General features: G+C 40.1%; 1 protein-coding gene across 2 annotated transcripts; it reads left to right on the top strand.

Annotated features, from left to right (window-relative positions):
* Positions 1 to 5,016: 5,016 nt before the first annotated feature.
* On the top strand, positions 5,017 to 12,078 carry bicdl2l (bicaudal-D-related protein 2-like). 2 transcript variants are annotated; one of them, XM_087846874.1, is made up of 7 exons: positions 5,017 to 5,101; positions 5,246 to 5,781; positions 6,376 to 6,495; positions 6,589 to 6,747; positions 7,778 to 7,860; positions 7,993 to 8,113; positions 11,146 to 12,078. In XM_087846874.1, the coding sequence occupies exons 1-7, from the start codon at positions 5,023 to 5,025 to the stop codon at positions 11,497 to 11,499; spliced, it is 1,452 nt and encodes a 483-aa protein (XP_087703000.1). In that variant the 5' UTR covers positions 5,017 to 5,022; the 3' UTR covers positions 11,500 to 12,078. The 2 variants fall into 2 exon arrangements, with proteins under 2 accessions (XP_087703000.1, XP_087703001.1); XM_087846875.1 differs by having other exon boundaries at positions 5,044 to 5,101; positions 5,206 to 5,781.

The following is a 12,078-nucleotide window of genomic DNA, read 5'->3' as shown; positions in this document are numbered from 1 at the left end:
TGAAACATTTAATAAAAAATACTTTTTAAAATGATGAAAAAAAGAATTTATTGCTTTTTTTCAAGAACTTTCTGTTTACCTGTAACAGTAACATCATGCCAGATGCTAAATGATTACACCATGCATTTGCTACTTCGCCTTTAGAGGTCGCCACAGGAGACAATCTGCCTCCATCTCACCCTATCCCTCACATCTCTCTAAATCTATGAATCTCCCGTCTGGTCTTCCTCTTTTCTTCCGGCACCTCCATCTTCAACATTCTTTGTCCAGTATGTCCACTATTCCTCTTCTGTAAATGTCCAAGCTTGTTATCCTTGCCTCTCAAACCTTTGGCTCCCAAGACACTCAACCTGAGCTCTGGTGTTCACATTTCTAATCTTGTCGATTCTGGACACTTCCAACATCAATCTAAAATTCTTCAGCTCTCTCCAAACTACTTCCTTCTTTCTAGGCTGGACTGTTGAAATTCCTCGTTTTGCAACCTTGCAGCGTGAGTACTGCGAGATCATGTTTCTCCCCCATTACCTTCTCTTCAGTGGATCCCTGTGAATTCCTGAATTTATCCCACATTTATTCTCAAAAGACCTCATTGTACTATATAATCCCCGCGGAGTACTGCTGTGTGTGCTCCCTCTGTGCCCCTCTTTTCTCTTTCTCCTCACTGGTCACAGCACATGGCTGCCCATCCCTGAGCTGTTTCTGCTGCATAGTGCTAGTGCTTGAATGTTGGGTTTCTATCTCTAATATTGTGGGGTCTTTACCTTGTGATATAAAGCTCTGTGAGTTGGCTGCTGTTGTGAACTGAATGAGAACGATTCACAGGCTTAACTAAAGAGACTTGCTTACATGCCTCTGAACATATCCAGTGAAATGAACAAGTGGGGCACTCTTTGCCAGCATTGGTAGTCTTCCTTCCATGTGGTGGGATGTGTCTTTTGTTGAGCGTTTCTATGTGACTGGGTAGTAAATTGGTCCGTTTGTTCAGTCTAGGCTTCTCTAATCCTGTCCTTGGCTTTCTGTTTACTTTCCCATAGTGAGGGTCTGACTGATTGGGCTCATTCTGCTAAACAGACCAGAAATATTTTGAAAAACTCCAGTTTGGTTAAATACAGTAACAGTATAAAGCCAAGACCTCTGACTTTGTGATGCAGTGTCTTAGCCCTGACCAAAGAATCAGTTTGAGTCCTGGTTATTCTAATAATATAAAATGGACAAACTGTTATCAAACAGCTTGTGCAGAGGTTGTTTTAAGCTGCATTTCTTGAGGGGGAGAGCAAAGTTAGAGGCAGATGTTAGGATGTCTTGTTACCAAATTCTGAATGACTTTGCAGAAAGGTTTTTTTTTTTTTTTTTAAATCTTCCTGGTTAAAAACAAGGAAAAACAAATGGTGCTGTGCAGTCTGGTATTTGTGCTCCACAAGGCTCCACCCCCTTTATTGAACCTTACCAAAACAGTGAGAATAACTCCAAAATACAGAACAGAGTTAAATGTGTTTCTTTGCTTACTGACGTTTCTGATTGGAACATAATTACACAATACAAAATTAAAGGCGCAACACTGCTCACATTTTAAAATTGATTCACTGGAAATACAACAGGGACCGCCCTGCAAATGAATGCATATGAATAGCCTCACATTGTCACAGAGCACCTCCACAGGTATTGTCTGACGATGCAGCTTCTTGGAATGCGTTATAATTAATGTGAAGCAATTGTGCACAAATATTTCTGGAGCACGGTGAAGTTTTATTGAATATTTTTGCTTTGATATCAGAAAGCAAAGTCATGGGATTATTTCATACACATTAAATACATAATATTAAAAAATAGAATAGAAAAATCTAAATCTGACATATGTATCAGGGCACAGGAGGACTTCATTAATAAACGTGGTGACAAAACTATCTGTAGCTGCACTGAGAAAGAATGTGAAACAAGTATTTCTTTGGGACGTTGCCAAGTTCACTTTGCAGCTTATTATAATTATTATTGAGCTCACAATACCTAATAACTATGTTGACTAATTGAACATTTTAAGCAATATGTATAACAATCTAATACTAGTGTGAGATTTACATTTGTGAATTGAACTGTTTGTAGATATCAGCTTCCAACCCAAATATTCCCCCACAATTTCTTTGGTCAAAACCACATTTCACCTCAAGTATTCACACCCAAATGGTAACAAACCTTTAACACCTACTATGTCTGTCTTTAAAAAAAAAATCTTGTTTAATCATAAATATATATTTTTTCATCTTATGTGTTGCCAGACTGTTCAGTTATTACATCAGTTACAAACAGCAGAAAGCATTCAAAACTTAGTAAATAGCTCTAATTTTCTAAAGCTCAATGAGGATAAAACTGAAATCCTCCTTATTGGCACCAAATCCAACCTTTTGAAGTTGAACCATTTCTCACTCACTATCGATAACTCCACAGTTTTCCCTTCTCCTCAGGTTAAGAGCCTTGGTGTCATCCTAGACAGTTTACTTTCCTATAAATCTCACATCAATAATCTCACCCGTTCTGCCTATTTCCATCTACCCAACATAAACAGATTACATCCTTCTCTTTCCACCCAGTCTACGTTCATTCTTGTCCACAGTCTCGTTACCTCCCGTATTGACTACTGCAATTCTCTTTTGCATGGTCTCTCCCATAAATCCCTCCATAAGCTTCAACTGGTTCAGGACTCTGCTGCTCGCATTATCACCATAACCCCCTCCTACCAGCACATCACCCCTTTTCTTCAGGAACTTCACTGGCTCCCAGTAAAATTCCGGATAATATACAAACTTCTTCTGCTCACCTTCAAGGCCATTCATAACCTTGCACCTCCTTACCTTTCTGACCTGTTAAGCACTATCTCTTCTGCCCACTCACTTCAATCTTCTTTTTCTATCCAGCTCGCTGTGCCCTCTTTCCGCCTCAGCACCATGGGAAGCAGAGCTTTTAGCTGCTCTGCTCCCAGGCTGTGGAACTCTTTACCCCCAGTTTAAATCTCAACTCAAAACCCATCTGTTCAAATGTGCATATTCACTGTGAACCCACTGTTTGTTCATTTTATCTTGTGTCTTGAAAGGCAACTTTATAAATAAATTTTTATTATTATTATTATTATTATTATTATTATTATTATTATTATTATTGAATAATAATAAGCTGTTCTTAATTCTTTACTCTTTTAGTTTCTGTTTGTGAGAATTAAGCCACATAAAGAGTTTATTAGAAAGCTTTAAATGTGCTGAGGTGCTTTTGATCTGGAGATCAAAAATGCTAAGCTAAGATAACCAATCGCTAGCTGCAACAGGCTCATAGACGGGACTATATGCAGATGGCCTTACAGCTTCTACAGGAAGCAAGTGGATAAGTAGCAGCCAGGTGCTGCTTATCAAATTTACTCGATTAACTAAGTAGGTGTGTGTTAGCTTAATGCTACAATCTTTGCTAGAATTCCTACCAAATTGACCACAAGGTCAGACAATGCAATACTCCGAGATGATACGCAAAAACAAAGTGCTCTCATCTCAGACTCTACAGGCCTCAGCATGTTAAATGTTAAGTCCAAGACAGTACAATAAGAAAAATACTGGCCTGTTTGGAAGGGTTTCCAACCAAATAGAAGATGGGAACACAGCTTAGGTTTGCATTGTTGCATATGAACAAAAGGAAAAATGTCCTTTGAACAGACAAGGTGAAACTGGAGATATGTGACGTAATGGACAAACACAGCACATTAGTAGAAACATCTAGTAAAAGCTGTCAAGCACAGTGGAGGAGGGGTGATGGTTTGGGCTTGTTTTGCAGCCACAGGCTAGTCCTCTATATACCAAAGATTCAAATGTGAGGCCGTCCATCCAACAGCTAAAGCTAGGTTGTATGGTCATGCAACAGGACATTGATCCCAAACACAGTAACAAATCTACACCAGAATGACTGAAAAAGAAAGGAGGAAGTGTTGGAAGCACATGATTGAAATGGTGTGCATAACGAAATGCCCACAAACCTCAATGAATTGAAACAACATTAGTAAAAAAGTGAGCCAAAATTCCTCCACATCGTTAGATGTGGTTCTACAGGATTGTAGATAATAGGGTGTATTTAGTTTCTAGCGTGACTGAATGCAGTCCTGTGAAAACTTTCTGTGTCACATATATCTGATTAAAACTCTGAGGCATAAATAAAGTTAAACAATTTCTAACATTTGTTCAGATAGGTATGTGCCTCAGTCTGTCATTCTACTGACTTTGATTAGCCACAATAAGGTAGTTGTATACTGCAAAAAAAGAAAAAAGGTAATTAAGGCAAATTACAAGATTAATTGTGGCACTGACAGGTAAAAAAGCAGAAGCACCTCATTTAAAAACAGTGAAATAGAGATGTCTGATTCCATATTTAAGAGAATTTATTAAAAAAAAAGTGGGCCTATCTGGCTGAATATTTAATTTAGAGGCGACCTACTTCTTGCTCAAAACAGCCTTGGCTTAGTGGGAAAAACACAATCAAGAACCACTTCCTTGCTGCATCTTGGTGAATCGCAGAACCATGTGAACTGTAATGGAAACAGCTTTTTTAAATGCACATAACTGACGATGATTATTTTTTTCCTTCAGTCACTTACTGATTCATCTTTGCACAGGCATGTGGGAGGTTTGTCACAGAAACCGTTTTACCTCAGATATCAGGAATGACTCTAACTGGTGTTTTCCCCAAAGTCTTTCAGTACCAAAAATAAATTAGGGACTTATCAGAAGTGTGATTTTTCACAAGCAAACATTCACTTCCGCTGATGCTGTTGTCTAATTTATTTTCATCTCTGTTTACTGACCTACTCCTAGTAGCTATGTCCTATGTATGTGTGACTTTCTTGATAAAGGAAGAGTTTAAAGAAAGTTTCATGCGTCAGGTTTGAATAACTAGATTGTATCAGAAGCCCTCCTCCCATTTGTCTCCCTGCTGCTGTGGTATGTTTGCACGTCATGTTTTTGTAGCGGCAGAAAAAGGAGGAAGAAAGCTCAGATGGGCCACTTGCAGCCACAGCCTCCGTTGACATCACATCGTGTCATATCATGCCCCAGTGAAGACGCACACAGTTCAGGTAAAACAAGTTTAATGACATTCTATTTGTCATCCTCACTCCACCTTGTTTTATGGACTTCCTCTTGCTTTCCTGAGTTTGTTTTTACCTGGCGCTGTCTGCAGATGGTTTAACTGAGCCCACTTCTGCCTGTGACTTCTACAGAGCCGGCCATGGATTTCAGTCAGCCTTTTTCAGTCCTCAATGAGAAGCTGAGACCTCGAGTCACCACCAGCGAGCAACTCTACTCCTCTCTGACCAGGTTGGAGGGCAGACAGCTGGGCCCGCTCAGGAACAAATATACTTATTACCGAGCAACGGTTTTGCCAAGAGAACCTGAACCAAATGCCACAACAAAGACAGACGATCCAGAAGAGTCTGTAGACGAGACACAGAAAGATTACTCTAAAGGAAACACTGCCAGTCTGCTGGCTGGTAAAAACACATGCCTCATTAACGAATTGAATTTGAACGATATCAGCGAAGATGAGCTGGGTGACGACGAAAGCACCTCACAGTCTGACGAGAAAGACAGCATGGGTGAGGTGGCCTCAGAGGAAGCAAGGGACTCTGAAGGGTCAGGATCCAATGAAAATACAAACTCTTTCCAGAAAGACTACCTAGATGGGACCCTACCAGACCTGCTAAACAGTGGCAAGCCGCTCAGCAGACGCAGAACACTGGGACACTACTCAGACACGGTAACGCCAAGATAGTCTTTTTAATATTCACGTGTGTAAAAACCACAAATATTTTAAAGCACCAGCGCTTGAACTGAGATCTGTTTGAAGAGGATTGTCAAACATGAAACCTGTAAAACAGGGAGGAGGCTGATTGAACTGTTGCTTAGCAGTGTATCAAAGGGTACAAACACACAAAGGGCACAGAGTCCTGCCATGCAAACATAATGAAGTAGAATAAAAACATGTTTGGTGCTCTGCTGTCAGAGTGCAGTAAACCTCAGCTTCCAGTAACAATGAATGATTTTGGACACATGTTAACAGCGTTTATTAGTGCTATAGCTCTGATATCTGTGTGTACGCACACTTCCAGGATTGCATTCATGTGTGAAGACGTGAACGTTATCAAACAGTTTAGTGTTGGATGACCTCTCAACTAGTATGACTGGATTTTTTATCTGTTGTTTCACTCGAGATTGCAGATTAGCAGTTTCTGTTCAGATTGTGTAAAAAATGTCGTGAAGTAGGAGTTTTTGGGTGCGGGCTTTGATTTACTTTCACAGCAAAAGAAACAAAAAAACCTTTTGATGGGATATTAAATTATGGTGTTTGTAGCTTAAAGAAGTACGGCGAGAAGTGGAGCTGTCCCGCAGACGAAGTATCAAGCTGAAGGCCCAGGTGGACAAACTGCAGGAAAGCAGAGAAGGAGAGGGCTGGAGTCAACACAAAGATCGGGTACAGTTTACCACAACACAGTACCATGGTATACATCCGCAGAGCTCTGGGGGTTTAAAAAAAAAAAATCCTTTCCGTTGATTTTTATTCCAGGTCACAGAGGAAGTTTTGTCTATTCTGAGGCTGCTGCACCCGCTGACAGAGCCAGAGTCCAGCCAGATCGAGCCGTCCGATGGGGAAAACCGCCTGGACGCCGCTCTGGGCCAGCTGCAGAACGTGGCCCGCAAACTGGCAATCAGCCACACCAAACAGGTCAGAGTAAATAAAGCTCGTCAGCACTTCTACTTCTCTGACGTCTTTGTTTGAGCTGGTTTCAGTGGACACGTTACTCAGACGAGTGTTTTTATGCCAGCAGAAGGTCAAAGGTGACAAATGATTGAAATGGAAATTTTAGTTTCAGTGAGCAAAATTATTATTTGATCCCTCGCTGAATTCGTTAGTCAAATCAATTTATAACGTTTATGTAATGTGTTTTTTGGGATGCTTCTCTGTCTCTCACCATTAAAATGAAATTACTATAAAAATTAATGATTGCTCATTTCTTTGTACGTGAGCAAACTAAAAAATTCAGCAAGATATCAAATATTTATTTGCCCCATTGTATAACCTTAAACATTAGTGATTATATAGTCTTTAGATCACTGGGCACTCCTGGTATTAACGTGACTTCAAAAGAAGCATTAATACATTTTTGTAGTGCTTTTGTTAGTTTTTGGCTAACAATGGGCCTTTTGGGGAGTCAGTAAGCAGGAAATTATAGAGTAAAGGCCATGAATCTTTGTTACATCATTTGTAGAAATCAATACATATTTTTTCATTGTTTGGGAAACAAAATTGTGTATTACACTTAAGAAAATGGGCCACAGTAAATAAAAAAAACCCATCCTAACACGAGTAATTTGTCTTTGACTAACACCACAAAAATCCTCTAAGCATTAGCCCCGAGGCTTGTACACAGATACTAACGCTCACGCTGAGGGCATCTTTGTCTCCTCCTGATGAAACATCGTCATTGTTTGCCTCAGAAAAAAACATCATTAATTCCTCCACCCATGTGCTAAGCTCAGGTATGCAGTCGAACAAGTTTACAAGTAACACCATCAGCAAGTCTTTCCGGAGTTTGCTTTGTGAGATGTTTACAGAAACTTTCAAGGTGTGGAACTAAGGTAGAGGCCAGATTTCAGCTGATAAGAGAGACTAAAGTTAGTGAGATTAAATGTGGAAAATGTTAGGTAATGGAAAGAAAGATAACACTGCCATGTTTGCCTGTTTGTCCATCCAGGAGTCCAAACCTGGAGGAAAGGTGGCAGAAGACAGTGCAATTCTCCAGCAGGCGCTGCGGGACAGAGATGAGGCCATAGAAAAGTGAGCACATACACAGTCACACTCCTCTAAAGAGCAAAATAATCAAAATGTAAGAGGGGGAAAAAAGAGGGAAGCTGACTGTACTGCATCTATTTTTGTGCAGTGTGTCATTCTTTCTGTTCCTCTGTGCAGGAAAAAGGCGATGGAGGCCGAGCTGCTGCGGAGTAAGACGGAGATGATGACGCTGAACAACCACCTGCTGGAAGCTGCACAGAAACGTCTGGAACTGTCGCTGGAGCTCGAAGCCTGGAAGGTAAACCTGAGATGAGTTTAATGTTTAACAGAGACAACACAAGGGTGTGCTTCTCTGGGCAAACACTCAACCGAGATCTATAATCTGAGCACACTGGGCTTTACTGAGGAAAAGAGAGCTGGTGGGAAGGTGTAAACATAAGACACTCAAAGGAGTGGGGGAAAGTAGGACACACGCACGCACACATACTTTTGCAACCTGGTTCCGTGTTCAGCCAATAAAACACACACCAGACTGCAATTAAAACTCTCTTGTATTGAATTCAGCACGTCATCACGTGCAGGGGTTAATGCCAGCGGCTGTTCTAGCACTTTGGCTTATGGCCCACATCTTCATCTTCCGAGCACCTGACTGCTGCAGCGTTAAACTGAAACTACACGGCATGCTCTTTAATGTTGAGAGCAGCAGCATCTGTTTCGGGTGTACCTGAAACCTCAAGTCATTTCACTTAAACTGCATGAAAGATGGAAGACTTATGTTTGCATAGTTTAGAAGAAAACGTGTGGTTTTAATGCATCGCACATCTGTGAGTAATTGAAACAAAACATCAAAACCTTACTGTCACTGTCAGTGTTCATCTCGGATGCATCTCAGGATAGGATGTGAATCTCATTTATGTGTGTTTCTGGCTTTTTGTAAAATATCAAAAGCCTACCCATTTATTATATCTTAGATTTCTTTGTGTTTAGACCTTCATTAGCGCCATTTTCCTAGAATTTCTTAATTGTTTGCTTTTATTTGTGTAGTTTTAGTGATCCTTTTATCTATATGTATTTATGCAGTCTGCTAAGTCACACAGTGGGACTCCACTGTTTATTTTGGGTTAATCCTAAGGACCATACAGTAAATGTTTTTAATGTTACAACCTTTTTAAAAGATAAAGATGAACGTGGAATCAACGCTGGTATAAAAATACTGTCATCCCTTAAAGCCTTTACGCACTGAACGAGCTGTTAAAAACAACAACACGCACACCGAACACGTTGCGATTTTGTGAAAAATTCGTCCTTAAAAGATGCACTTTGAAAAAACAGAGGTCAACATCAGGCAATGTAGAGCTGGTCTTGAAGAGCTGTGGTGCTGAAACTGGATCGCGGCTGCTTTCGTACATATTTCAGTGTGTCAGTGTGGCAGTTTGAGCTTTGTTGGCAGAGTTGGGATCAAATAATTTCAGGGAGCTCATTTGCTTGGAGCTGTCTAGCTGTGTGTCTGAGGTAAAATATTCTATATAATCTATATTCCTTATTGGTGCGCGTTTTGAGGTGCACTCGTAGTCAAATCCAATGGTCTGATTGGTCAGATCTGTTTCATCCCTGTGGGAAAAACAATTGGAAAATTTAAGTTTATGACAAAAATAAATAAATGCCACAAAACTGCCGGTATGAATGGCTGCTTTAAGAGAAGTGTCCAAAAATTATTTTTACACACAAATTTTGCACATTCGCTGTTTAAGGAGAGATTATTGGGAAGAACTCAACATGATGTTTGGTGATTAGACTTTGATGACCCCTCATAACAGAGTATAGTGGTATCTGTGTTTAAAAAAAAATGAAATAAAGTTTGAATGATAGAATGACACGAGCAGCTCGGAGAAAGATAAATGATAAAAGATAAAAGATAAAAGATAAAAGATAAAAGATAAAGATAAATGTTTGGACTAGAGCGATGATGTCAGCATTGAGTTTTACAGTGTGGGAAAGAGGAAATATTGTAAAGCGTAGACTTGTAGCCAAAAACCCAGGAAAGCAGGCAAACGAGTGATTATAGAACTGTCTTATTGAACTTATGCATCACAGTAGATCACAGTAGAAGACATTTCTGCTGAATGTTGTCCCTCAAGTGACTCGTGACTTAACTTGTTACACCTGAAATCCTACTTGGAGTCGACCTTGAAGCTCTGAGGTGTTTCTGTCATAGTTCAGGCCAGCTTATGCAACAAAATGACTGGGTTTGCATCAGAAGTTAGTGAGGGCGGTCGATATATATATATATATATATATATATATATATATATATATATATATATATATGTGTGTATATATGTGTATATATATATATGTGTGTGTGTATATATGTGTATATACATATATACACACACACATATATATATATATATACACACACACATATATATATACACATGTATATATATGTGTATATATATATATATATATGTGTGTGTGTGTGCGTGTGTATATATATATATATGTATATATATGTATATATATGATCATCAAATTTCCATTAAACTCCAAGTAGATAGTTTGTACCTGCAGGACAAATTCAAGTGTTATTGAGTTCCTGACCAGATATGCCGTCTTTGGTTTGGTCGTCTTTGGACTCAACGCTAATACAATATTCAGATTGGTCTAATAGTCATTACAGATAAGATAAGGTCAAGGAGCAACCATCAGCTTTAGTGATGGTTGCTCAGAACAGGACTTCCTTGGAGGAATCTAAAAAGCAGTAACAGCAACTCTGGGGGTGATCCAGGGGTGGATAAAGGCAAAATTTAATGTAGTTATGTTTTTTGCTTTATTAGACAGATTCCCAGTACGCATGCATTATGTGTGAGCACTTATTAGTGGGGTAATTGTGATATAAAAACATGAAAAGCCCTGAATCTGTCTCTACGGCCTTCCCTTAATACATTTTTGTACAGCCTACATGCATCGCTCTGAAAGCAGCTGCAGAAAAGGCATGTGTGACACAGATGTCACACTCTAATGTTATAAAACTGGGCCAATCAGCATATTTTCTCACTTTTTTCCTACCTTTGCTTAGAGACCAGTCTGTAGATGTGCTTGAATGATTCTAATATGACCACAGCTGTGAATGTCAGAGTGAACTGCCTCTATGTGTTAGCACTGTGTCACACTGGCGACTTGTCCAGTGTCTACTTTACCTGCCACTGTTATAACAGCTGGGATAGGCTCCAGTCTCTCCATGATCCTTATACGAGTACGCAGAAGAAAATGGATGGATGTGCTGTAAAGATGTGCTGACATTGTTTTTTCCTTGACTTACCTCAGGAGGACTTTCAGCTGATCCTCCAACAGCAGGTGAAGAGTCAGCAGCAGGCAGAGCAGAACCAGAAGAAGCCCTCTCGCATGGGCCTCCTGAGGAGGACGAACAGAGCACCCATGCAGCGGCCGACCACCTTCCCTGTGGCTGGAGCCGCCACCCCCGCAAACAGCTCAAACCAAAACCCCCACCAAAAGTCTGCAGCATCTGCTGCTCCGGCTCCCAAAACGCCCCCTACCTTTGGCAGAAGTAGCAACTGGAGGGACAAGCTCAGGATGGGCAAGAGCAGTCGTCAAGGAGACCAGGATTTAGCGAGAGGAAGGGAAGAAGACGATGGCTTTCAGGTCGTATCGCTCGACTGAAGTAGTGATGACTTCGAATGACTTCAAACACTCGTTCTGCTGCAAAACTCTGACGTGTAGCTCTTTAGAGTTCCTCCACAGTGAAAAACACGCTGCTTCTCGTTGTCGTTTGAGCCTCACTGCGCCGTTTGAAACTAAAAGACTGTTTTCACATTAATCTCCTTCTCTGCTCTTACTTACAGTCTTAGTTGTTTGGACAGGATGATGTGACAGCTTGTCAGGAAGGCAGCCATAAACAGCTGAAACAAGTGTGATGCGAAAACGCTCCAGAGAGCTGGGTCTGGATTGAATAAAGGGACATCTCTGTTACACTTCTGCAAAGAACAATAATATTGCATATTGCAAATTCTGTTTAAGGAGTTTTTATAAAGTCACTGAACTTTTTCTGTGCAAGAACCATCATGTATTTTTTTAAATATCTCAACATACCTGGAGGAGATGTTTCAATATTCTTGGGAAACATATTTTGGATCTTGAATCTAGTGCAATTTATGTACGAAACATAATATGAAGACATGTACTTATTAAATACTGTTAATCTTATTCGGTTTTACAAATGCTGTTGTTGTAAATTAATTA

Source organism: Neolamprologus brichardi, chromosome 10 (assembly GCF_056152115.1).
Source record: "Neolamprologus brichardi isolate AB-2024 chromosome 10, ASM5615211v1, whole genome shotgun sequence".
Taxonomy (NCBI): Eukaryota; Metazoa; Chordata; class Actinopteri; order Cichliformes; family Cichlidae; genus Neolamprologus; species Neolamprologus brichardi.
This window is presented reverse-complemented; position numbering and strand designations above follow the sequence as displayed.

Coding starts and splice junctions, on each gene's coding strand:
- bicdl2l (XM_087846874.1), top strand. CDS start 5,023: ATGGGCCACTTGCAGCCACAGCCTCCGTTGACATCACATCGTGTCATA. Junction 6,496..6,588: donor GGAGTCAACACAAAGATCGG/GTACAGTTTACC, acceptor TTTTTATTCCAG/GTCACAGAGGAAGTTTTGTC. Junction 8,114..11,145: donor TGGAGCTCGAAGCCTGGAAG/GTAAACCTGAGA, acceptor GACTTACCTCAG/GAGGACTTTCAGCTGATCCT.